Genomic DNA, 26,376 nt, shown 5'->3' on the forward strand with positions numbered 1-26,376 from the left:
GCAGGGATTATAAGCTAGAAATTGCTTATAAAATGAAGTTATCAATAGAAAAGTTACTCAAAGCATGTTTCGTTGTTATAACTTCTTCCCGTACACTGATGAGTGATTCACGCACACCTTATTACATTGTGATGTAATTGAACTTGAGAGCAAAAACATAATTACGCATATACTGCTAATATAACAATGTAAGCTTCCTTGTTCATGTCTATCTAGGAAAAACCATAAACTCCTTGGAAAAGGAGCAATCTAGAGACTCCTAAATATTCCAGTGAAAAAAAAAGAAATGATAGTGAGAGTACTGATTGAGAATTATGCCAAAGTCAGAGCAACTGTAACTGTATGTTTTATATAATTATTCTTATCACTGACATGTTTTCCCATCAGTGTAATTGCCTTTTCTTTTTTTTTTTACATATATTAACACAGTGCTTCCATGGATAGCGTTTTACATACTCATCCCCAGAAACAAGTGAACATAAAGTGGCATAAAAAAGTTTTCAGTGGCAGCCAAACTTTAAGCATTGTTAATGTCCAATGTCTACCCCTCATCATGATCTCATCCACATATGGCACTTGAGTAATCTCTCTTATAGTTTCAAATCCTATCCTGCCATTTAACTCCCAGTATCCTTCTGAGGGCTTTGTTCTCAAATCTACTAAATCTGTTGGAGACTGTTTCATTGTCATACCATGAATCATGTCCATAGAGTAACACTGATCTCACTAAACTGATATACAGTCTGATTTTTAAATGTAATTTCAGGCGAATTGATTCCCAAAATTTTACTTAACGTAGCCAGTGTCTGATTTGCTTTTTTCAACCTTTTACCAAACTCTGATTCTAAAGACCCTATAATGTGGATCATAATTTCTAAATATTTAAATGATTCTACCTCATTAATCCTTTCTCCTTCCTATGATATTTCATTTTCCATTGCATACTCTGTTCTCATCATCTCTGTCTTTCTTCTATATATCTCCAGCCCAAATTCGTGTGATATTTCATGCATTTTGGTAAGCAAGCATTGCAAATCCTGTGTTGTTCTGCTAACAAGGACAGCATCATCAGTATACTATAGGTCTGCTAAATTCCTATCACCAATCCAGTCCAATCCTTCTCCACCATCTCTGACTGTTCTACGCATTACAAAATCCATGAGGAGGATGAACAACATCGGTGATAACACATTCCCTTGAAGTACTCTGCTGTTCACTGGAAATTAATTTGATAAGACTCCATCAACATTAACTTTACACTTGCTATACTCATGAACCGACTTGATTAAATTTACATATTTAAGAGGAATTCCATAATAATGCAGGACTCTCCACAAAATTGGCTAGTGCCCACTATCAAAGGCTTTTTCATAATGCACAAATGCCATCAAAAGGGGATTTCTATATATTCTACGCTTTGTTGTACAACGTCTCAAAATGAAAATTTGGTCAGTGCAACTTCTACCTTTTCTAAATTCCGGTAACACAAAAAGAAAAAAATTGTGAATATTATTATTTTACTGTTTAGGTCTCATTTATCTTGAACAATAAAGGTTGTTGATGATAGCTTAGCCAAATCATAGATGATGATGGGCGCATGTTGATTTGTTTTTAGTATGGCCCTCAACTGGTGTGATGGTTCCTCTCCATGAGATGACGTTGTAATGACGTCACTCCTAGCAGACAAATTTCAGCGACGTAGGTGGTGTGTAGAGTTCTAAAGGGGCTGAACTTGAGGGTCTCCCTTATATACACCTGTCCCTAGAGCAGGGGAGACAAGATTTCTTTGATATCTATGTTGAATTGAATTCCTTGTTCTAACCTTTCAGAGGAAAATCCTTGAAGACCACCATCACATTTACACCCAAAAAAAGTTGTAATTCTAAATGCCTTTGTTTCATAATTTTATTTTAGTGTATTAAAAGGGCTAATGAAATTCCCTGTATAAACAGAATATATTTGGTACAATAATTTACAAATAAAAATTCAGTTACACAACTATCTGTTTTTAATTTTGAACCCATGTTTTATCAGAAAACTTATCAGCACAAACCGAATTAGCCTTAGTTCTTGCCTCTTCTTCAGTTAGCAGTTCTTCATAAGAAGGTTCAATGGGATTGCCATCCTCATCAAGTTTCCCATTTTTAAAATCTTCAACTATCTTTTTGGTATAAATGGCATAAAACAGGTCCTGGGGTGTAAATTCACTTTGCACAACGTCTGGGACCCGGTAGGATACATAAGGTTTGAGCTGCAAAAGGAAAAGTATTAATTTGTCTCTGAAATATAGATATATAATTTCATTTTTGTCTCTGAAGTAAATCCCTTGGGGGAACTTTGTCAGAAACCTCACTATTTAAAATTTTTAATCCTGCCCCTCCATAGAGAAGTTTTTCAAGTAACTATGACTTTCAGTGGTATGTAAGTACAGTATGTAACTTCTTTTATGTATTGTATAGTCAAATATTTCCATGTATGTATAGTATGAACATGAAGCATTTACATAAATGCATGTGCAGGCATCCATAATGCACATATCAATAAATACTGTATATATAAACTCCACTTTTCAATATTAATCTTACCCGATGATCATGTAGCTGTCAACTCTGTTGCCCGACAGAAATCTACGGTCGGGATACGCCAGCGATCGCTATACAGGTGGGGGTGTACACAACAGTGCCATCTGTGAGCAGGTACTCAAGTACTTCTTGTCAACAAGAACTCAATTTTTCCTCTGTCGTGCCACCGGCTAGACCTACTTGGATACGCTGTTGATTCTGGAGTTATTGTTCACGATTTGGTGATGTATTTGCTCTAGAGTTTAGCCTTCGCTATTCAGGAAGCTTTATCATTAGCTTAGCAAGCTTTTGGAATTAATTTGATTTAATTCTGGTGACGAAGAGAGTATGGACTCTCTTTCATTTTTAAATGGCCGACCCTTCCCTTAGACGGAAGTGTTGGTGTCGAAGAGAGTTTGGACTCTCTTAATTTTGCTTAACAAAGTTATAGATTTATTTTATATCTCTCCGCCTTTTATAGGCCTCTTCGATTAACTTCCATTTATTATAAACTTATAAAAATTAATTTTTATGTTTGTTTATATGCGACCTTTCCTAATAGTAGGCGAATTTACTTGGAACCGAAGTTAATTAACATTGAGCCCGTCATATCGTTTTTCCTGTTAAGAATTTATGCTATTTTAATTTTAATGTTTTTGAAAGAATTTCTTTGATAGTCTCGTACTGTTTTCAAAATTGAACTAACGTTTTGTTTTGTCTCCGCAGTTGTTGACGTTCAGAACGTTCAACTTGCGCTCTATCGTTACGATAGAGAGAGAGAGTTTTTCACGGTTTCACGTTGCAGTAAGAGTAAACCGATTCTAGCGTTTTGTTCATTCTTTCTTAGCTTAAATGGTGTTAATTCTAATAAAGGAACTTTTTATTTGGGAAACCTTTCAGTTTTTTTTTTTTTTCCTTTAACAAATTATATGTTTTAACGATTTATTTAATGGGGCTCATCTCTCAGGTTCTAAGTCAAGAGAGAGAGAGAGAGAGATAGAGACGGAGGGAGAGAGAGGAGGATAAACGTTTCGTTCAAGCGGGTAACGTTGTTCTCGTTTTTTTTTTTGCTCTTCTCCCTAGTCGCTATAGGGGAAGAAGGTAAAACGTTTCTAGAGTTTTATTCTTCTTCCCAGGCTTTATGCGGTGAGAGATTTTAAACGTAGTTTATTTGATCTAGTGTTTAGTCTCTTTTCCAGCCACTGAATTCTTTATCTTTCATTATGTTTTTCTGTTTCATTGTGATACTGTTTTCGCATTTACTACCTTTTAATGAAGGATAGGATTGCGTGTTTCAGGTACAAACCACTTAAAGTTTCGAGATCAGTGAAATAAGTGCTAACAGAAAGTCAAAAGTGATAAAGTGATATGCGCAAAGTGTTACAGTGTTACGTTCGAGGGTTCGTCTGTTCGTGCCAGTTGTTCACCTAGTCTGGGACCTCTTGCAAGCTCCCAAGCCCAGGGGAGAAGTAATGTCGAAGGACTTATGGGTTCATCAGGCCTTGATCGACGAACAGACGTTTCCCTCCGTGGTTTCGGGTGTATCTACACACGTTGCCGACGTGATCACCCCACCCACACAAAGACGAGAGAGCCCATTTATTCCTCGTCTGCGGAAGAGGTTTCTCGCAGAAACCATGGACCAAATCTTGCAGCTGTTAAGTGCAAGTCGGTCCCTTCCGCACAAGTCTAACGGCCTAGGTGTAGCCACTGGGTCAGTTCGGACTTGCTGCAGTACGACAACTGCACACCTCCCAGAGAGGCAAGGTGGTACTGCAACAGGCAGTAACTCCGTCTGTTGCCGCACCAGCTGTTTTAGACCCTCAGTCACAACGGACAGTAGCTCCGTTTGTTGTTGTCTTTCATAGACCCTAGTGGTCCATGCTGCAGACTATACAGTCTCAGCTTGCTCCTTCATACAGGAGCATCATGCTGGAAGGTTGACAATGCAGCCTGTTAACCTACAACCCGCCGAGGTTGTGCGCTCAGCAGATACTGCGGCTGCCTGCTCCCACCCTCCACCTGTGAGAGCTCCACCACCGATGCGCAGTCCACCCTGCCAGACGCATGTTCTTGCTGCACCTTCTGCTTTCATGCGTGAGCTGCCGCATCGGGAGTTGCCGGGTTCCAGCACTATGCGGCATTCTCCTCAGCCCATGCAGCATGCTCTGCAGACCTTACAGCATGCTCCGCATACCATTCAGCATGAGCCGCATACCATGCAGCATGAGCCTCATACCATGCAGCATGAGCCTCATCCCATGCAGCATGAGCCGCATACCATGCAGCATGAGCCTCATACCATGCAGCATGAGCCTCATCCCATGCAGCATGAGCCGCATACCATGCAGCATGAGCCGCATACCATGCAGCATGAGCCGCATCCCATGCAGCATGAGCCGCATGCCATGCAGCATGCTCTGCATACCTTACAGCATGCTCTACATACAGCATGCTCTGCATACCTTACAGCATGCTCTGCATACCTTACAGCATGCTCTGCATACCTTACAGCATGCTCTGCATTCCTTACAGCATGCTCTGCATACCTTACAACATGCTCTGCATACCTTACAGCATGCTCTGCATACAGCATGCTCTGCATACCTTACAGCATGCTCTGCATACCTTACAGCATGCTCTGCATACCTTACAGCATGCTCTGCATACCATACCGCATGCTCCTCAATCACACATCTTTGGTTGTTGCCAACTCACAAACTGTCATGCAGTTACATGACGTTGCCTTCTGGTCTGCTACTTATACACCAGTGCTGTATGTCCTCACGCTCCTCTTGTGGTTGACAGTTCAGTTTTTGACAGTTCACAGACTGTCAAGCAGTTTCATAACGTTGCCTTCTGGTCAGCTGCTTTTGCACCAGTGAAACCCTCACTGAGAGAACTTATGATATGGTTCCTGTAGATGAGAAAGTGCTGTTCTCCCTCCTTCTGATATTCCCTTGAGGACTCTGTCATTTGGAGAGGAGCCTTAAGCTGCTTAGCCTCCTATGGACTTTTATTTAAGCATAACATGCTTCCAGGGAGGGTAAATGGTTCCGCTTCAGTCGCTAACCCTGTCTGTTGCCACACCTGCTCCCATAGACCTTGAGCTTTGTTGCAAGACATGCAGTCCAAGCTTAGTCCTTGATAGAGGATTTTTGTTTACGGAGTCAGTGTGTCACTGGGAAGACGTTCAACAACCAGCAGAGGTGACTTTTTGTGACGCAGTGCGGCAACCTCAGCAACCCGATAAGGAGTTGTCTGTACTACCCAGACAGTCTATACAGTTTCGGGTTGTCGCTGTACTTCCTCGCTTCCCCATGGTTGACAGTTCACAGACTGTGCAGCAGTACCATGATCTTGTGTCCGGCTCCATCAGACGACTGGCTTTTAAGAGCTCCCACAAGTCGTCGCTGTCTGGAGTATCTCAGATGGACTATGGATCTGACCAAGGAACTGGGCCTCCTGGTCAATTTAGAGAAGTCCCAGCTCGTCCCATCCCAGACCATTGTCTACCTGGGTATGGAGATTCAGAGTCGAGCTTTTCGGGCTTTTCCGTCGGCCCCAAGGATCTACCAAGCCCTAGAATGCATCCAGAGCATGCTGAGAAGGAACCGATGCTCAGTCAGGCAGTGGATGAGTCTAACAGGGACACTTTCATCGCTGGCCCTGTTCATCGAGTTAGGGAGACTCCACCTCCCCCCCCTTCAGTATCATCTAGCTGCTCACTGGATAAAGGACGTGACGCTAGAGACAGTCTCAGTTCCTGTTTCCGAAGAGATGAGGTCTACTCTAACGTGGTGGAAGAACAGCTTTCTTCTCAAGGAAGGTCTACCTTTGGCTGTTCAGAAACCCGACCGCCGTCTCTTCTCGGACGCATCAGACACGGGCTGGGGTGCGACATTGGACGGACAGGAATGCTCGGGAACATGGAATCAGGAGCAAAGGACACTTCACATCAATTGCAAGGAGTTGTTGGCGGTTCATCTGGCCTTGATAAACTTCAAGTCCCTCCAGCTTAACAAGGTGGTGGAGGTGGACTCCGACAACACCACAGCCTTGGCTTACATCTCCAAGCAGGGAGGGACTCATTCGAGGAAGTTGTTCTAGATCGCAAGGGACCTCCTCATCTGGTCAAAAGATCGAAAGCTCACGCTGGTAACGAGGTTCATTCAGGGCGATATGAATGTCATGGCAGATCGCCTCAGCCGGAAGGGTCAGGTCATCCCCACAGAGTGGACCCTTCACAAGAATGTTTGCAGCAGACTTTGGGCCCTGGGGGGTCAGCCAACCATAGATCTGTTCGCTACCTCGATGACCAGGAGGCTCCTCTTGTATTGTTCTCCGATTCCAGACCCAGCAGCAGTTCACGTGGATGCTTTTCTGCTGGATTGGTCCCATCTCGACCTGTATGCATTCCCGCTGTTCAAGATTGTCAACAGGGTACTTCAGAAGTTCGCCTCTCACAAAGGGACACGGCTGACGTTGGTTGCTCCCCTCTGGCCCGCGAAAGAATGGTTCACAGAGGTACTGCAATGGCTGGTCGACATTCCCAGGACTCTCCCTCTAGGAGTGGACCTTCTACGTCAACCTCACGTTAAGAAGGTACACCCAAACCTCCACGCTCTTCGTCTGACTGCCTTCAGACTATCGAAAGACTCTCAAGAGCTAGAGGCTTTTCGAAGGAGGCAGCCAGAGCGATTGCCAGAGCAAGGAGGACATCCACTCTCAGAGTCTATCAGTCTAAATGGGAAGTCTTCCGAAGCTGGTGCAAGGCCAATGCAGTTTTCCTCAACCAGTACCACTGTAACCCAGATTGCTGACTTCCTGTTACATCTAAGGAACGTAAGATCCCTTTCAGCTCCTACGATCAAGGGTTACAGAAGTATGTTGGCAGCGGTTTTCCGCCACAGAGGCTTGGATCTTTCCACCAACAAAGATCTACAGGACCTCCTTAGGTCTTTTGAGACCTCAAAGGAACGTCGGTTGTCCACTCCAGGCTGGAATCTAGACGTGGTCCTAAGGTTTCTTATGTCATCAAGATTTGAACCTCTCCAATCAGCCTCTTTTAAGGACCTCACATTAAAAACTCTTTTCCTCGTGTGCTTGGCAACAGCTAAAAGAGTAAGTGAGATCCACGCCTTCAGCAGGAACATAGTTTTCACATCTGAAACGGCTACATGTTCCTTGCAGCTCGGTTTTTTGCTAAAACGAGCTTCCTTCACGTCCTTGGCCTAAGTCGTTCGAGATCCCAAGCCTGTCCAACTTGGTGGGGAACGAACTGGAGAGAGTACTTTGCCCAGTTAGGGCTCTTAGGTACTATCTAAAAAGGTCAAAACCTTTACGAGGACAATCAGAAGCCTTATGGTGTGCTATCAAGAAGCCTTCTCTTCCAATGTCTAAGAACTCAGTTTCTTACTAAATCAGGCTTCTGATTAGGGAAGCACATTCTCATCTGAAGGAAGAAGACCTTGCTTTGCTGAAGGTAAGGACACATGAAGTGAGAGCTGTGGCTACTTCAGTGGCCTTCAAACAGAACCGTTCTCTGCAGAGTGTTATGGATGCAACCTATTGGAGAAGCAAGTCAGTGTTCGCATCATTCTATCTCAAAGATGTCCAGTCTCTTTACGAGAACTGCTACACCCTGGGACCATTCGTAGCAGCGAGTGCAGTAGTAGGTGAGGGCTCAGCCACTACATTCCCATAATCCCATAACCTTTTTAACCTTTCTCTTGAATACTTTTTATGGGTTGTACGGTCGGCTAAGAAGCCTTCCGCATCCTTGTTGATTTGGCGGGTGGTCAATTCTTTCTTGAGAAGCGCCGAGGTTAAAGGTTGTGATGAGGTCCTTTAGTATGGGTTGCAGCCCTTTATACTTCAGCACCTAAGAGTCGTTCAGCATCCTAAGAGGACCGCTGCGCTCAGTAAGGAAGACGTACTTAATAAAGGCAGAGTAATGGTTCAAGTCGTCTTCCTTACCAGGTACTTATTTATTTTATGTTATTTTTGAATAACTAATAAAATGAAATACGGGATACTTAGCTTCTTTGTTAACATGTATGCTGGTCTCCACCCACCACCCTGGGTGTGAATCAGCTACATGATCATCGGGTAAGATTAATATTGAAAAATGTTATTTTCATTAGTAAAATAAATTTTTGAATATACTTACCCGATGATCATGAATTTAAGGACCCACCCTTCCTCCCCATAGAGAACCAGTGGACCGAGGAGAAAATTGAGTTCTTGTTGACAAGAAGTACTTGAGTACCTGCTCACAGATAGCGCTGTTGTGTACACCCCCACCTGTATAGCGATCGCTGGCGTATCCCGACCGTAGATTTCTGTCGGGCAACAGAGTTGACAGCTACATGATCATCGGGTAAGTATATTCAAAAATTTATTTTACTAATGAAAATAACATTTTATCCCTACAAGAGGTGAAAATGGTTATTATTTATTTATACTTTATGGACTTAATATTACAAAAAATTCACAAAGGTAAAGATACATCATAAATTGTATACAATAATCTTGCACAAGAAAGATTTACTTTAGCCAAAATATTGTCCACAAAAATATATAAACAAACAAATTCCAATTAATAACATGGTAATACCACTCCAAATATATTTATCATCATTAGTTCTTGTAGAAATACAGGATTTCAAATACATAATTACAAAGATCTATTGGGTTTTCTTCATTCAACAAGTTTACAGTGTCCGAGTAACCAAAGTTAGGATATTTCGCACGAATGTGTGCGCTAAGCGGACAATGTAATAGTACATGTTCCTCATCCTGTACCTGATTTTCCGTACATACACAAATACGTAACTCACGCAGGATCCTACTCCACCTTCCTAATTCAATTTTCAAAACTATGAGACATCAGTCTTATCTTTGTTACAGCATGTCTCTTGTAATCAGGAATATACATTTCTCCTTTATACACGCTGTGATATATTAGTCCCCTGTTAAGTTTTGATCTATGTGTAACATAATTCGTTGCATCTAGAGGGTTGTCTCTTATTAATGACCGAATATTTTCTAATGAATGTCTGCTATTTTCCTCCCTTACACAACTCACTATAAACCTGTAGCCTGGTGTACTGTTACTTCTACACATATAAAATACAAAATGAAAAGGTGCCTCCAAATCTACATTCTCTAATTTAGATGTTAAGAAATTTTTCCTTCTTTTCACAATTTCATATTGTAGTGTTTAGGCCTGCCTCAACTAAGCACAGAGGTACCGATATATTGCTTTTAACACCAAGCAGTATTCTTACTAGTTTACTGTAAGTTTTTTTTATGCCACCAACATTCGACGTCAACCAACTTTCAGAAATGTATAACAGGAATGACATCACAGCTGCATGAAATATTTTCATTTTATAGCAAAATGGCATGGTTGTGTTTACAGCCCAAAATATTGCAAACTTGTTAACCAACGAAGATGACAACTTATCATGTGCCTCCAGTACAGATTTAATTTTTGCATCGTCTAAAAACCAAGCCCCTAGATACAATTACTGAGAGCAGTATTCAACTTCTAAGTTACCAAACAGGAATGACTCTTTATCACTTTTATCTCCATTAATAATAAAATATTTAAGTCTTGGATGAGTTAACCCCCATGCCATACTCCTTACAATAGTCCAATAGTACTTCAAACTTTTTCATACACATAGTGATCTTTGTAAACATTTGAATAAAACGGATTTTGAGCAAAGCGAAAAATCTATTTTTGGGTGAGATAGCCATGACGTCCCGATGGAAGGTTCCTTCAGTAGCTTCCTAAGGGTATATTTGACTACAGTAGATATTCCCAGAGAATTAAACTAAAGGTTTCACAGAATTCTAACTTCTGGCGCGAGTACCCATAAGGTTTCCCTTTAGGATATCGTATAATAACGGGACGTATGCTTGACACGCCATATAGCTATCTGCACCCCACAAAGCGTTTACGCTTCGAGGGGGAGTGTGGCAAGTATGGGAGGAGCCGTTACTAAACTCTCCTCCTTCGTTACTGTTACGGTACTCGGCGATGTCAACATCCGGCCGCCATCTTGAATGACGTCACCGATGGGCGCCATTTCCTCATTCCTTCCGGCGTCTCTGTCAGCCTCCATGATACAATAAGAACGGGAGGGGCCTGACAGGCCAGAATAGAGAATGAGGGCGGGTCCATCAGGACGTCATGGCTATCTCGCCCAAAAATAGATTTTTTGCTTCGCTCAAAATCCGTTTTTTGGGCTCAAGCCATGACGTCCTGATGGAAGTGTACAGGGAATTAGTGTATCGTGGATTTTTCCCATTTTAGTAGTGCCTTCGACTTCTAAACAATATTCCTTTGGTCTGATGACCTTAGAGACCGTGACATCTCCGTTACATGTCACTACCAATGGCATATACTATGACATGGCTTCCTGCCCCCCGGGCTGGGAAGTCCTACTTGGACGAAAGGAACATCTTGAAGTAACCTGATGAAGAAGACTCGCCTGTCGACGCAGATCTTACCGGTCTTGCAGACAGATCAGGAAAGTTAAGTACTTGTGTTGGAACAAATATTTCACTTTCTTTAGGTGAGTATACATCAGATAGGAGCAATATTATAACATAGATTATAATCATGATCAAAATTAGGGGTAATCAAACTCTAACAGTAATTTATTTCAAATAGTAGGGCGAAATAAGACATGTATGGTAGAGAAATTTCTATTTTATTCAATAAAATATCTCGAGTTGATATGAAATAAGTAAATTTCAATAAAATTTAGTTAACAAACATAGACTAAAGACTACATAAGATGTGGGTGTGGAATCTGAAAAGGAAGAACTTGCCATTACACACCTAAGTTCCAAGGGAACTATAAGGTCTTTTTAAAGTCTTAAATACACTTCATGTCCAAATAAACATGTGGCACACGAGTTCAAGTCTATGTTACTTCACCATGTAGAAGAACAGTCCGTTGTGTCACTAGGTGGCACTTAAAATCACTATGTTTCGCACTAGGGTCAACACAGGCACCCAATGAGTTAAGAGTCCCGAAATAACTCGCTGTTCTGCGCAGCACTAGGCAGCAGACTTTAACACACTACCTGCTGCCACCACGTATCTCTTCAATTCGTGCACCTGCTTCGCATAGTGTTTGAAAAAAACACTTGAGGATTTCCAGCCTGTGAAGGATCGAAGGCTTTCGAAATCCATTGTTTGAAAGAAATTTAAGGAAGAGGCGACTTTCCTGGGATCATGACCTGTGGGTGTACTGTCAGGATCCGCTCTGTGAATAAAGTAGGTGATCTTCGCCCTTAGTTGTTTGAGTGACAAATCAGATCCCTTAGTTGTTTGAGTGACAAATCAGATCCCGATGTTTCTCTTTTTAAAGAGCTGTCCTCCGCCAAAGTCTGAAATTCTTCGAAGATAGACCTTTAGACTCTCCACTGGGCATAGAGAGACATCTTCCTTCAGAGGGCAGATTCTCCAGGGACCCCACCTCTTAGTGGGGAGTTCGTTCTTAGTGAGAAATGTTGGGTCAGGGAAGAGGGTAAGTTCCCCTGTTTCGGTGAACTGTATCTGGCCCTCTTCTCTAGATAAAGCCACTATTTCACTGACTCGGGCTCCCGAGGCGAGAGCAACAAGGAAAATCACTTTTTGAGTCAAGTCTTTCAGAGGGCAAGACTCGTTGTCCAGACTAGAGGCAAAATGGAGCACCTTATCAAGAGAACAGGAGATGAGTCTCGGTGGAGGTGCAGGACGGAGTCTAGCACATGCCTTTGGAAGCTTGTTAAAGATGGCGTTGGAGAAGTCTATCAGGAAGGCGTAAAGTAATGGTCTTGTCAAGGCCGATTTGCAAGTGGAAATCGTATTGGCTGCTAAGCCTTGTCCATGAAGGTGAATGGAATGAAGGACAGATAAAAATCTATGGAGATTTCCGTAGGATCTTTTGCCTTGACGAAAGACACCCACTTCTTCCAGGATGACTCATATTGCCTTCTGGTAGACTTTGTTTTGTATTCCTCTAGGAAGTCTAAACATTTCTTCGAAATTCCAAACCTTTTCTTCTCGGCTAGAGAGAGAAAATCATGAGATGAAGCGAAGACAGTTGACTTCTGAACCTGCTGGGACAGAACGGGGTCCGGCAGAGGGATCAGCTTGGGCTGTAGCTCCAGGACTAGAGGGAACCAGTTGCTCTGGGGCCACCTGGGTGCCACTAGGGCTGCTGTTCCCTTGAAGGTTCTCAGCTTGGTGAGGACTTTCAGCAGAAGGTTGGGTGGAGGGAACAGGTAAACTTTGGACTATCTGTTCCAGTCCAGGGACATGGGGTCCACCGCTTCCGCTCTGGGGTCCTCGTATGGGGCCACATAAAGAGGAAGTTGATTGTTGTCGCTCGTCGAGAAGAGGTTGTACTTGAAGAGACAGAGAGGCAGCCAGCCTCTCTTTTGTGTCTTGCTCCCGACGCAGAAGGTACTCGGTGAGCTTGGGGAGGTTTTCGTTAAACTGACGTCCCGCGACGTCAGCCTCCAACTTTCCAACCGCGAAGGTTAACTGGATATCCTTCCAGCTTTTGTCATCGGGAGGGAGGGCCAGGGAGAGAGGCCTACATTCCTCCAATGTAGGGCAGGGTTTTCCTTCCTCCACCGCCTTCATCACTGCCAGCAGGGCCTTTTCGGCGAAAGGAAAGAAGACCATGGTGGGGGGAGCAAGAAAGGACAGGTGTTTCTTGCTTAGGGCCGGCACCTTGGAATTGGTGTAGTCCCTGCTCTTGTGGCAGTCGGCCAAAAGAGCTTGAGCCTTAGTGTGGTCAAACACTATGACCTCCTTTGGCTCGGTCTCCTTGGAGACTGGTTCAGATTTGAGACGGACGTAACAGTCCGGGTAGGCTTCGAAGTTAAGCCAGAACTCCACCTCTTCAAGGGGGACGGCGCCTAACTTGGGGTTTGATAACGATGTGTCCGCTTGTAATGGGCATGTGTTCAGCATGCCACCAAAGATTTGTCACTGAGCAGGCAGGAAGATCCTTGACGCTGATCTTCTTTGGCGTCGTCTGTTTCATGCTCATTAGCTCCCTCTTAAGGTCCACATGCCCCTGGCGGAACTTCTCATCCAGGAGTGCTACCAACATTTGGAGGGTATGGTATCCTGGGTGCTTACCACTGCCGGTACTGGAGTGGCAGATGTAGAGGGGGCTGGTTCCGAAATCACGATGGAAGAAACAGAAGGTGCACGGGCGACCATGCCCTCGGAGTCAGGAGTCTCCACTTGGACCTCCTCTTCTTGACCCTCAGCCATCAGGGTCCTTTAGGTATTATCCGACACATCTGACATCATCTCCACTTCGTCTATGTGACATTCTTGGAAAGCGTCCGAAACGTCAGGCTCAACTGTCAGGTGGACGCAGGGGATCTCAGGCTTGGGAATGACGGCATCCGCAGATGCCTTGGGGAAGAGCAAGGCTCTCATCCTCTCACTTGGGAGATAAGGCCCCGTGGCATTCTTTTGGAAACCATGCTCCCACTTGCACAGTTTCTCTCGGGCGATGTCCCTGGCCTCCGCTGACGGAGGGTTATCGAACGTCTCATCGAGCAGGTTCTTACACACAGGGCAGACCTGCGGGTCCCAATAGCGAAGATTTCCCTTCAAGATCGAACAGCCGGCGTGGAGGTGGCCGTAGAAGTCGGGGCGACGAACGCTACAGAAGGCGCTCTCACACCGTAGGTACTCCTGTAAAAGAAAGAGGCAAATGAGTTTTTGGAAGTCAATTAAATTATGACTTACAGTAATCTTAGATTAGTATTAATTTATTAAACTATAGTATAAGATTCCTTTTATGTATAAGCTTAGGATAGATAAGCTAGAAAGGAGGTAGGAAAGACACACTTGTACATCGCACCCAGCCAATTTCCGTGACCCCACATCATAACTAATTCAAGGGGCCTGTCATGAGCCCTAGGAGGAGGAAGAACATCCATACTGGATGAGCCAAGCTTAGGCTTCCTCTGAGGAATTAGTTACGATGAGAGGGGGAGCTGAATTCATTCAGTATATAAGAAAAGGAGGGATAATCCAATCCCCCTTATTCAGGTTAGGTCCCGGCAAGAGACTGCACATGGATGCACAGAATATGCTGGGAAATTTTTACTGTACAACTATACCCAATAGTTTTCAGTCTAGGGTAAATCTTATACCATAGATGTACTGGCTATCATCCATAGCTGTACAATAATCACTGCCATCACTGGGCCGGCAGGGGGAAGGAGTGACTGTCCACTGTATAGCCAAGATTGAAGGCACCGGCAGCGTGGCGGAATGCCGGAAGCTCACCTGGCGCCGGCATATCTCCATCAAGGTGAGACCCTTCCAAGCCATCAATCTATGTGGCAGAGAGAGGGCGACACCTTAAAGCAATGGCAGATTGCCGGCAAGTCAGCGGCCCCCGGTAGTCGGCAGGTGACCGGCAGAGGTATATCTACACTGACATCATTCAATGAGACAGATAGGATACCGAAGACACTGACGGCTGGCGCCGGCAGAGTGGAGGCGGCAGTGGACCGGCACTGAGAGAGAGAGGGATAGGAAAGGAGGAGAGAGAGGGAAGGGTAAAATTCGATACCCATCCCCTTCTTCCTCCGGAAGGAGTGTTCAAATGAAAGGGAGAGGGTGGCGACCTTTCATCCAGTGGCAACAGAGCCGGCAGTCGGCTATAATTGTCAGTGGCGGCCCATGAGAGGACCGAAGAACACTCAAGGATAGTAAGGTCTTCCGCCGGCAGACCGAACCGTCGAATGCTATCCCATAGTTCAACTATATGCGGGAAGCGTAGCAGTTCGGACTAACCAACGAAAGGACCAAGCCGAACCCACAACCCGCCGGCACGCGGTGGAGTTGTAGGACGGCGGACAGGGGTGTGATGGCTAGCCAACACAAAAGGGATAGAGGGGAAGGGGTAAGGGTCCTGAGAGGGAGTGTGGGGGGGAGTCGTAGCTCCCACCGGCACTCCCAGGGGTGGGGATTCTGTTTAGCCTGTCTAGGTAGGAAGAATCCATTCTCCAGCCTAAGGTAGGTTAGCACAGAGTAGGTACAGCACTAGTGTCCTGTCCTAAACTATAAAGAAACGGAATCCCTGGACTGCCTAACCTAGGCTAGGTGAGCTAGTCCCCTAGACCAGGAAAGACAGGTCGCTAGGCCACAGGGAGGACGGGACTTAACCCAACCAAGTGTGGACTATGGGGAAGGGCAGAGCCCCTCCGCCTTCACCCCCAGCAGGGACCAGAAGGAGAGTACATTCTCCTAATGGGGAGTTGGGGGGGAACGACTGATACTCTGAGGTTCTGTCCCAAACTCAAAGCGCATGTACTATGGCAAGGAGTGGGGAAGAACAATCCTAGCCTAACCTTACCCGAAGGCATTCGAGGTAAGTAGGGGTAGGATGTAGCCTAGGCTATCACAGAGGGAGAAGATTACCTTATATAAGGTAACTAGGGTGGTGAGGAAGTATACAAGAGCCCTAGCGTTAGGTTAGGGGCAAGGGAGACGACTACCAAGATCACTGAAACCCCTTGTATACTTCCTAGAAGGCGAAAAAACATATGTGCAATCACTGAATCTTATATGTATAAATGCCTATGTCTTCATTATGTAATTAAACACTAGGAACACTTATTATATCATGCATGAAAGTAAACAAAAACGCCTAGGCTATCGAGCGTAGGGGTTAGGCTAGTCATCTAGCATACTTATTCGGCCACTTACACTCGCCAAAAATGAATACTGTCGGCATAATATAACTAATTCCTAGCAATGAAGACTAGATAACTAATGTAGTTATTAGTTATACGACCGGGAAGGTTGCTCTGGCTAACTAAATAAAGCATGCGAGGCGAGCAACAGCATCGTGACATGACGCCTCCGGTCGGGGCACAGCTCCGCCACAAAACACAGATTTTTAAGATAAAAAGACGTTACTTTACGGCTGGAGCTTATTTATACAATACAAGAATATGGTACTCAACTTTCCAGAAGAAGGCGAGGCAGAAGATTGCGACATTGCGAAATTACTTAGCGAACACTGGGAAAAACACCTAGTCTGAGATGCTACGTAAGAAGAAATGAGGAAATGGCGCGCATCAGTGACGCCATTCAAGATGGCGGCCGGATGTTGACATTGCCGAGTACCGTAACAGTAACGAAGGAGGAGAGTTTAGTACACCTCCTCCCATACTTGCCACACTCCCCCTCGAAGCGTAAACGCTATGTGGGGTGCAGATAGCTATGTGGCGTGTCAAGCATACGTCCCGTTATTATACGATATCCTCTAGGGAAACCTTATGGGTACTCGCGCCAGAAGTTAGAAATCTGTGAAACCTTAAGTTTAATTCTCTGGGAATATCTACTGTAGTCAAATATACCCTTAGGAAGCTACTGAAGGAACCTTCCATCAGGACGTCATGGCTTGAGCCCAAAAAATTATCTTGAAAAGATTTACAAACTGCCTCCCAAAGGGCTTTACTATTGAAAATAAATTTCAAATAGGGATACCAGTGTAAACAAATATGAATAAGAAAGAATGAGTAAACTTTCAGATTATAAGAAGTGTTATGGTTTAGGAAAGGAAGGAAGGAATGAATTAGTGGATGGTAGGAAGGAAACAATTTTAGCTAAAAATAAATACAAATTCGTAGATACTGTACTATAATTTGTATTTTTCCTAAAGATACAAACCTTTAGAGGTATTACTACCTGAAAAGACGAGCCATTAAAATTTACAGAGGGTTTACTACCCACTCCGCTAGTTAGTGGGGTAGGGTGGGGAAGTTTGCTACCGCTCCTGCTCACACACATGTGATTTAGCTGACTTTGCTTGGAGGAGAAGAAGAGAAAGAGCAAGAGATCAAAGCCAAGGAAGTCATCAAGAACTGAGGGGTATCATAGGACATTAATCACCAGCCCTTTGGCGTAGAAGATGGGGCTACATCGATGGAGGGTGTGAGTGCTAGGAAGCTTGCTCCTAGTATTACGGGGGCAGGTTCGGAAATCTCGATTTCCAAGGTTACCCCTCAACCTGGAAAGGTCATTGCACATCCAATGACTCTCAGGGTTTGCCAGTGATAACCTGTCCTCAACACTGTCCAGAACTTCTCCAACTGACTCCTCCAGGGAGGGAGCAGGAACGCAGGCTGTATTGAAAACCCTTCGTAGGGTTAACCAGGCGCAGTTGACTCCTGTACCACTTATGGTTGTCCCAGTGATCATGTATGAGTTTCCATTGGGAGCATTGGATGCTCTCATTGACTTTGGAGCTGAGGTCAACCTTCTGTCATTGAGTGTAGTGCAGGATTACCAGCTGCAAATGGTACCCAATACCATTGGTCTGAAGGGTTTAGGGCAAACAGGATCTAAAACCTTAGGTAATGTATTGTTGACTCCTATACTGCATGGAATGACATTCGCCCCGAGTGTGTTCCATGTAGTGCCCTCAAGATACTACGGCTGAGAACATAGTGCTTAGTAACCAGTTCTTGAGAGCAAATGGGGTGATAGTTGAAGGCCAATCTGCTGAGTGTTGGCAATACTCCCCAAGAGCCTCTTTGGGAGTATTATGTCCCGATACGTGGACCCTGTTGTCAGCAAGTGCTTTCTGCACTGGAAGTCTACGCAGCCGATTCAATCAGGATTGCCAGTATTGAGCCCGGACTTGCTCCTGTTACTGTAGACTTTCCTAAGGGACTTGACACTTCTTTTAGGTTCCCTGCTTGTCCGACCAACTGTTGGCCGGAGATGTATTATGATGGCGACATCATAACCACTGGTCTGTCAAGAAAAGCTACAGCAATCCCTGATATCCTAGAGCTCAAAGATTTAAAGGCTCAGTTTTAATAAAGGGTTTATATGAAGGAACTGCCAAGATCAAGAAGGGTGATCTCTCGGGGAAGGTGTTCACCATGGCAATGGTGGATGCTCCTCTATCTAGCCTGATAGCACAGAAGTGTGACCAGACACCTAACCGGAGCATATTGGAAGAGATAGAATATCTGTCTATCTCAGAAAAACTGGGCACTTATCAGAGGGACCAGTTTCATCAAATACTTTGACGTAATATTCCATTCATCAGTACCGGTGACGATGATGTGGGAGAGTGTTCAAGCACACCAATACGATCCACCTGTATGATAAGACATCCATTTATCAGAGGGTTCGACGGTTTGCAAAACCCGTTGTTGATGCCACCGAAGAACAGTGCAAGGAGTTGCATGAACTGGGTATTACTGAACCCAGCATTTCTCCTTGGTCTTCACCCTTTGTTCCAGTCTGAAAAAAGGACAACAGTATACAGTTGTGTGGACTACCGTAGACTGAACAAGGTGACTGTCTCTGATAAGTTCCCGATGCCAAATATGGCAGACTACGTATTTGGGATTCAAGGAGTCAAATACTTTACAACCCTTGACCTGATTCATGAATACTACCAGTTACCATTAGCAGAGGACAGTAAAGAATACACGTCTTTCTCTACCCACCTATTCTCCAAGAGTTCCCGAAACCCAAGGTGGTTGTCTACATTGATGACATCTTGATACTTGGGTATTCTTTCGAGGAACACCTGAAACTGGTAGAACGAGTTTTGGCTATTCTCCAGAAGCACGGTCTCAAGATAAAACTCGTGAAGTGTTCTTGGGTTCAAGACGATGTCAAATATCTTCGTCTTCTGGTTGGATGTTCTGGTATGCGTAAGCTGCCAGAATACATCTAAAAAGTGGCGGACTTCCCTTGCCCAGTATAAAATCAAAGGGGGGTGCCCCATGCCCAGTTTACCTTTTATTGTTTACTTGTTGCTCAGATTTCTGGCTATTCCACCGTCTTATCTCTTTGTGTAGTGAATTTTGGAGTATGGTCGACATTCGAACACTAGGTAGTCTGCGTGCTACATCTGACCACAGTTCGCAAACCACTACATCGTAAGCGTCAAGCTCATGATCGTAATCGTCTAACTCGTGAGCATCTACCTCTTGATTGTGAGCATCTAGCTCGTGATCATAAGTATCTACCTCGTGATCGTAAGCGTCTACCTCGTGATCGTAAGCGTCTACCTCGTGAGTGAGCCTCTAGCTCATGATCATGAGCGTGTAGCTCTTGACCATGAGCGTGTAGCTCTTGACCGTGAGCGTGTAGCTCTTGACCGTGAGCGTATAGCTCTTGACCGTGAGCGTGAAGCTCGTGACCATGAGTGTTTAGCTCATGATTGTGAGCTTTTAGCACGTAATCCTGAGCATCGGCTCGTGATATTTAGTGTTTAGCACTTGAACTTGAGCGTCATGCTCGTGATCATGATCGTCTGGCTTGTGCTCGTGATCTTGAGCTTACAACTCTTGATCGTGAGCTTATAACTCTCGATCTTTAGCTAATAGCTTGTGAGGATATAGCTCGCGATTTTGAGCGTCCTGCTCATGATTGTGAGTGTTTGGATCGAAAGCATCTAGCACGGGATCACGGGCTTATAGCTCGCACTCGTGAGTGTCTCGTTCGTGATCACGAGTGTAGCTCGTGATTGTTATCACAAGCATCTCACCCGTGACCGTGACCGTAAGCGTGTAGAAAAATCCCTCGCCATTTCGTGGCCTCAATGCATCGCGGATTTTCAAAAATATTCATAAAAAATTAGAAAAAATGGTGCGAAAGTTACGCGGGCACTAGCAGAAGGCAGAGAGTACAGTAGAACATCAGGTTTCAACAAGGAGATGGCGCGCAACTCAAAATCCACCTCTCTGATTCACTGGCCATCTCAGCTCCAGAATCTCGCAAGCTGATTGGCCGAGACGCTTTACCCAGCATCTCTCCCTGCCGTGCACCAGGGTGACCGCATTCATTGTTCTCTCTCGCTTCGCTTGCGTTGCTTAGTCTTGCCGCGTGGAACTTTTTAGCTGTTTTCTTGTGCTTTTTTAGTATAAAATAGTGCTTGTGATGCCCTTAATGGCTCCTAAACGTCCTCTACCCTCTACATTCTCTAGTGCACCCAAGAAGAAGAGAAAAATGATGACGGTGAACGAGAAAGTGAAATTATTGGACATGCTTAAGGCAGGCAGTAATATGCGTCTGTTGCCCGCATTTACGGAGTGAATGAATTGACCGTTCGCTACATAAAAAAAGATGAAATGAAAATAGGTAAAACTGCCTCAATAACGTTACCAGGACACTAAGTGTGTTGTGACTCCTCGTAATAAGATTGTGTAAATGGAGAATGCATTATAAATGTGGTTATCGGACTGTTGGGAAAAAAAGGTTTGTCTCGATACCAACATGATTCGAACCAAAGCCAAAACCATGTATGATAGCCTTATTCCTAAAGGAAAATTGAACGAAGACGACGAAGGTGATGATGACGACGAAGAAGATGATCCTGCCCCACGAGAAAAACGTAGTTTTGTTGCCAGCAAGGGCTGGTTCGAGAAATTCAAGAGGAGGTTTGGCCTTCGCAGCGTTCCTTTGTATGGGGAGGCCGCCTCGGCAGACCAAGAGTCAGCTCTTTGTTATGTCAAGGAAGAATTCCCAAAATTAATTAAAGAAGGTGGCTATCTCCCAGAGTAGGTGTTCAATATGGATGAGACTGGCCTCCTCTGGAAGAGGATGCCGTCCCGGACGTTCCTTTACAAGGACGAAGTGAAGTAGCCAGGGTTCAAGGCCCACAAAGATTGTGTCACTCTCCTCATGTGCGGGAATGCCACGGGCTTAATGCTCAAGCCTGGCTTAATTTACAAGTCATTGAATCCTTGGACTTTGAAAAACAAAAACAAAGCCTTACTGCCCATCTACTGGATGAGTAATAAAAAGGCATGGATAACCAAAGCCCTCACACTCGACTGGTACGTGAACTGCTTTATCCTGCAGGTGAAGCTGTACCTCGCGGAGAATGGGGTGCCCTTTAAGGTTCTCCTCTTGATGGATTGTGCAGGAGGACATGCAACAGATCTCCATTAGGACGGGGTCCAAGTAGAGTTCCTGCCCCTCCCCCAACACCACTTCCCTCATACAACCAATGGATCAGGGGGTCATTCGTGCCTTCAAAGCCTTCTACATGAGGTCCATGATGGAGGGCCTCATCTACATCGACGAAGGCAACGAGGACTTCAACCTTAAGAGATATTGGCGGGAATATAACATTGCAACTTGCCTGGCCAACATTCAGAAATCTCTTAATGAGATGAAAGAGCAAACATTGAATGCAAGTTGGAGAAAATTGTGGCCAGACGTTGTTCATGACTATGAGGGATTTACGCCAGACGAAGTTCACCACTCCGCCATAGATAAGGCTGTGAGGCTGGCACGTTTAGTAGCCAACGATTGTTTCTCTGACATGACGACGGATGACGTCAACTCACTGATCAAGTACCACTCGGTGCCCCTAACCGACGAGGACCTTGTCAAGATGACAAGATCAGTGAGTGAGGAAGAAGAGGCAGCCGACGTCAGCGATGATGACGAAGCTGAAGCTGAATTACGTGGCCTTACCTTAGACAACCTGCAAGAGCTCTGCAACAAAGGACGATAATATGGTCAGAGCCATCGAATTTAGTAACCGTATTGACGGTGTAATGGCGTTGTACAAGAGCATCTTTGCTCAGATGAAAAAACGTCAACAACTTCCTATCATGATATTCCTAGTGCGCTGAAAACCTTCAGCAGAAGCATCAGATACTCCTGCTGCCTCTCCAGCTTCCCACCAAGCCACTACGCTGCCTCCTGCAGTTTCTCCAGCTCTATCGGAAGCTGTCGTTGACGATCCACCGCCTCTATCAACTGACGATGAGGCGTCACCTGAGTAGCAGTAAAGATCTCATTAACCTGTGCAGTAAATCATTTTCATCACCTCCATCATACTGCTCAGGTGTTTCATCGTCATTTATCAAGATCATCATGTTTTCTAAAAACATATCTGCAGTATATACACGTACACTATATCTACAAATGTATGTACATGTACACTTACACTATATATTATTTATGTATAAATGTAAATGTACATACAGTATACGTAATGTATTAAATACAGTACTGTATTTATATCACAGGATTTATATAGTACAGTACTTTATTTTATGTACAGTATATAATTTATATTATCAATATTTATTTACATGATTCTTTAATGTTCTAATGATAACATATGCCTCTATAGAGTTAATATACACTTATTTTTATCATATATACATGTACATGTACACAAAAAAATTTACATATTCCAAAAATAGGGAGAGACCCTACTTCGCAGTTTTTCACGTATCCCTGTTGGTTCTGGTCCCCATTAACCACAATATGTGAGGGATTACTGTAGTTCACAATCATGAGCGTCTTGCTCATAATCATGAGTATCTAGCTCGTGATCATGAGGGTCCTCAAGTGTTGGGTAGAGACTCTCCCTCAGAAGGGAAAGTTTACACATCTGGAGGCGAAATTTCGAGGAGCACTCTGTTTCTCTTCAGCAAGCTCTATCTCAAATTGAAGGTTAACAAAGTGTTGCTTGAGAAAAAGCCAAGGCTTGTTTCCAAGTTTTCCCCGAAGGGATTTCCCGAACAATGGATGGAAATCCTGCCAGAGTAATCCCCAGAAGGGGAGATTGAGCGGGTGTTCGTCTTCAAGAAGAAGAGCATTAAGATTGTGAATGACACAATCTCGCAATTGTGAGTGCTTAACTCGTGACTGTGATTGTCTTCAAGAAGAAGAGCGTCAAGATCGTGAGTAACCTTTGATCTCTTGAGCGATCATTTGATCATCAAGAACGACGCCCCAACGTATGTCGAAACAACATCGGATTATCGAGAACGACATCCTGCCCGACCAGGAAGAGGAGGTGATGAGTCTTGCCCCTGCTATCGTTGACCAGAAAAAATTCTGATCTCATCATTGGATTGTCGCGAATAACATCCTGACCTACCAGGAAGACGAGGTGATGAGTCTCGCCCCTGCAATCGTTAAGGAGGAGAAAATAATGTCATTCTGGCAATTGGTGAACAGGCCATGGGCTGACGATCTTCCATAGTCTCTGAATCCTCAACAGGCGGAAGTTGCATCAACAGGCTGGAAGTTGCCTGTAGAGAGAGAGAGAGAGAAATTGCGGATCGTTAGGAGACGACGAGATCGGCAGGTGGCGAGATGACTCGTCATCAGCAGAAGTCGAGTAAGGGGGAACGTTAGGCAGACCTCGTAGACAGCTAAGAAGTCAGCCGTAGCTGCAGTAGCTGACTTCACACCCTGATGTAGGGTTTAAGCGCTGATGAAGGAATAAAGAGAGAATAAAAAATTCTTCCCCTCCAGGAGAAAAAAAGAAACCCAACCCGTGGACGGAAGAGGTTACCCCGCCAGGGGAGTTGTCAGCGACGATGATTCCTTACGATAAACAACATGACAATTTCGTAGATAATTTGTATTTTTCCTAACTATACAAACCTTAGCTATTTAATAGGGGTTATTACTTTCGGCGTAGCTGAAATGATGAGCCCCTAGAATTTTAACGAGGGTTTACAGGGAGGGTAGCTTGCTAACCCCCCCACACCCCCCTCACACAGACCTGTGCTTGAGCTCACTTTGCTTAGAGGTAGGACTTCAACGGGGATAGGGCTGGCGGGCAAGTTTAATTAAATAGCTAAGGTTTATATAGTTAGGAAAAATACAAATTATCTACGAATTTGTCATTTGTTCTGTAACTGACATACAAACCACGCTATTTAATAGGGGTGACTCACCCATTAGGAAGGGTGGAAAATCCCGGCCAGTACTGGCTTTTGGCTTTGCCCTGGGACTCAATATTTGAGTGTGTAAGCACTCAACAATAAGGAGTCCCTGCACCTCGCTAGAACCTTGCTACGCAAGGACTGCGGCCTACGTAAGCTGTGTGTCAAGGTATAATAAAGTGTGACTTGTCCTAGGAAGTTGACCTGTAGTCCTTTAGATGGAAACTTTAGGCTAGTACTCTCCCAATACCACCTCGTCAGGGTATGGGGATGTGACAGCATTCGCTTATTACTAAGAACACAAGGAAACAGGGTTTACCTGCAGTGGTTTGAGGTCAGCTGTGCAGAGAACCCAGGATGCTGCTTTCCCCAAGAGAGGGGAAGATGAAGAAAAGAATAAGGGCCAGACAAACCTTTTCATTCATGCAGACTAAGACCGGGTAACAATGCCCTCAACCTTCTGCTACTTGTCCACTAAGGAGTCTGAGGTTTTAAACCAGCTGTTGTGCAGCCACCATAGGGCCGATAGAAAATGTATCGAGCCTCCTGTGGGTCGTCTGATGCTTCCACACCCCAGCTTGAAGAACCTGCGTCAATGAAAAATTTCTCTTGAAGGCCAGGGACATAGCTACGCCCGACATCATGTGCTCTAGGGTGACGTGACGGAGGAAGGTCTGGATTCAGGGACAGATGAATCACCCTACGAATCCATGCCGAGATGGTGTTCTTGGTGACCCTCCTCTTAGTCCTCCCAGTGCTCACAAACAATGCCTGCACCTGGGAACGGACTGCAGCCGTTCTTTTGAGATATAGCCTCAGACTCCTTACTGGGCACAGTAGGAGATGGTCTGAGTCATCTGTTACAGAACGAAGACTCGAAATCTAGAAGGAGTCGAACCGAGGGTCCGGAACCCCCCAATATTGAGTCTTAGCAATAAACTCAGGGACGAATTTGAACGTTACCTCCCCCCATCCCCTTGAATGAGCGATGTCATATGAGAGACCATGAAGTTCATTGACTCGCTTGGCCGAGGCCAAAGCTAGTAGGAACACCGTCTTCCAAGTTAGGTGGCGATCTGAAGCCTGGCGTAATGGTTCATAGGGAGGTCTCTTAGGAGACCTGAGAACTCAAACCACGTTCCATGGAGAAGGTTTCACTTCCGACTGCGGCCAGGTAAGTTCATAACTTCGTATGAGTAGGGAAAGTTCCAGCGAGGAAGAAATGTCCATTCCTTTGAGCCTGAAGGCTAGACTTAAGGCTGAGCGATAGCCTTTCACCGCCGAGACTGAAAGACGCATTTCTTCCCGCAAATACACGAGGAACTCCGCTATTGCTGGAATAGTGGCATCGAGTGGAGATATACCCCTTCCACGACACCAACCACAGAAGACTTTCCACTTTGCCTGGTAGACAGATGCGGATGACTTTCGCAGATGTCCAGACATCCTAATCGCAACTTGTTGCGAAAATCCTCTCTCAGCGAGATGCTGGATAGATCCAAGGCGTGACGTCGTAGCGAAGCTACGGCTTTGTGGAAGATGTTGGCATGTGGTTGTCTGAGTAGCTCGTGTCGCGGAGGAAGTTCTCTTGGAAGTTCCGTTAGGAGTTGTAGAAGGTCCGGAAACAATTCCGCGTGATGCCATAGCGGAGATATCGGAGGCATTGAAAGATTGACCGATATTCGGGTCTTGTTGAGCACCCTCCTCATCAGACAGAACGGGGGAAAGGCGTAAACGTCGATGTTGTCCCACCGTTGTTGGAAGGCATCTTGCCAGAGTGCCTTGGAATCCGGGACTGGGGAGCAGTACAGCGAACAGATCCACAGTCGGGGAACCCCACAAAGTCAGGACTTTGTTGGCTACTAGATGATCCAAAGACCACTCGGTACTCACTATCTGAGACGCTCTGCTCAGATTGTCGGCGAGCACATTCCTCTTGCCTGGAATGAAACGTGCTGATAGTGGAATCGAGTGGACTTCGGTCCATCTCAGTATCTCTACTGCGAGATGGAATAGCTGCTTTGAAAAGGTACCTCCTTGCTTGTTGATGTAAGCCACTACAGTACTGTGGTGTTGTCGCTCATCACAA

At 44.8% G+C, this 26,376-nt stretch overlaps 1 protein-coding gene across 1 annotated transcript in view; it reads right to left on the reverse strand.

The window, feature by feature from the left end:
- Positions 1-1,943: 1,943 nt before the first annotated feature.
- mRpL41 (mitochondrial ribosomal protein L41) overlaps positions 1,944-26,376 on the reverse strand; it is a 79,780-nt gene continuing 55,347 nt past the window's right edge. The window contains exon 3 of the mRNA XM_068383112.1: positions 1,944-2,251. Coding sequence (XP_068239213.1) covers positions 2,009-2,251 — 243 coding nt within the window. The 3' untranslated portion in view covers positions 1,944-2,008. The remainder of the gene's footprint in view (positions 2,252-26,376) is intronic.

Source organism: Palaemon carinicauda, chromosome 11 (assembly GCF_036898095.1).
Source record: "Palaemon carinicauda isolate YSFRI2023 chromosome 11, ASM3689809v2, whole genome shotgun sequence".
NCBI lineage: Eukaryota > Metazoa > Arthropoda > Malacostraca > Decapoda > Palaemonidae > Palaemon > Palaemon carinicauda.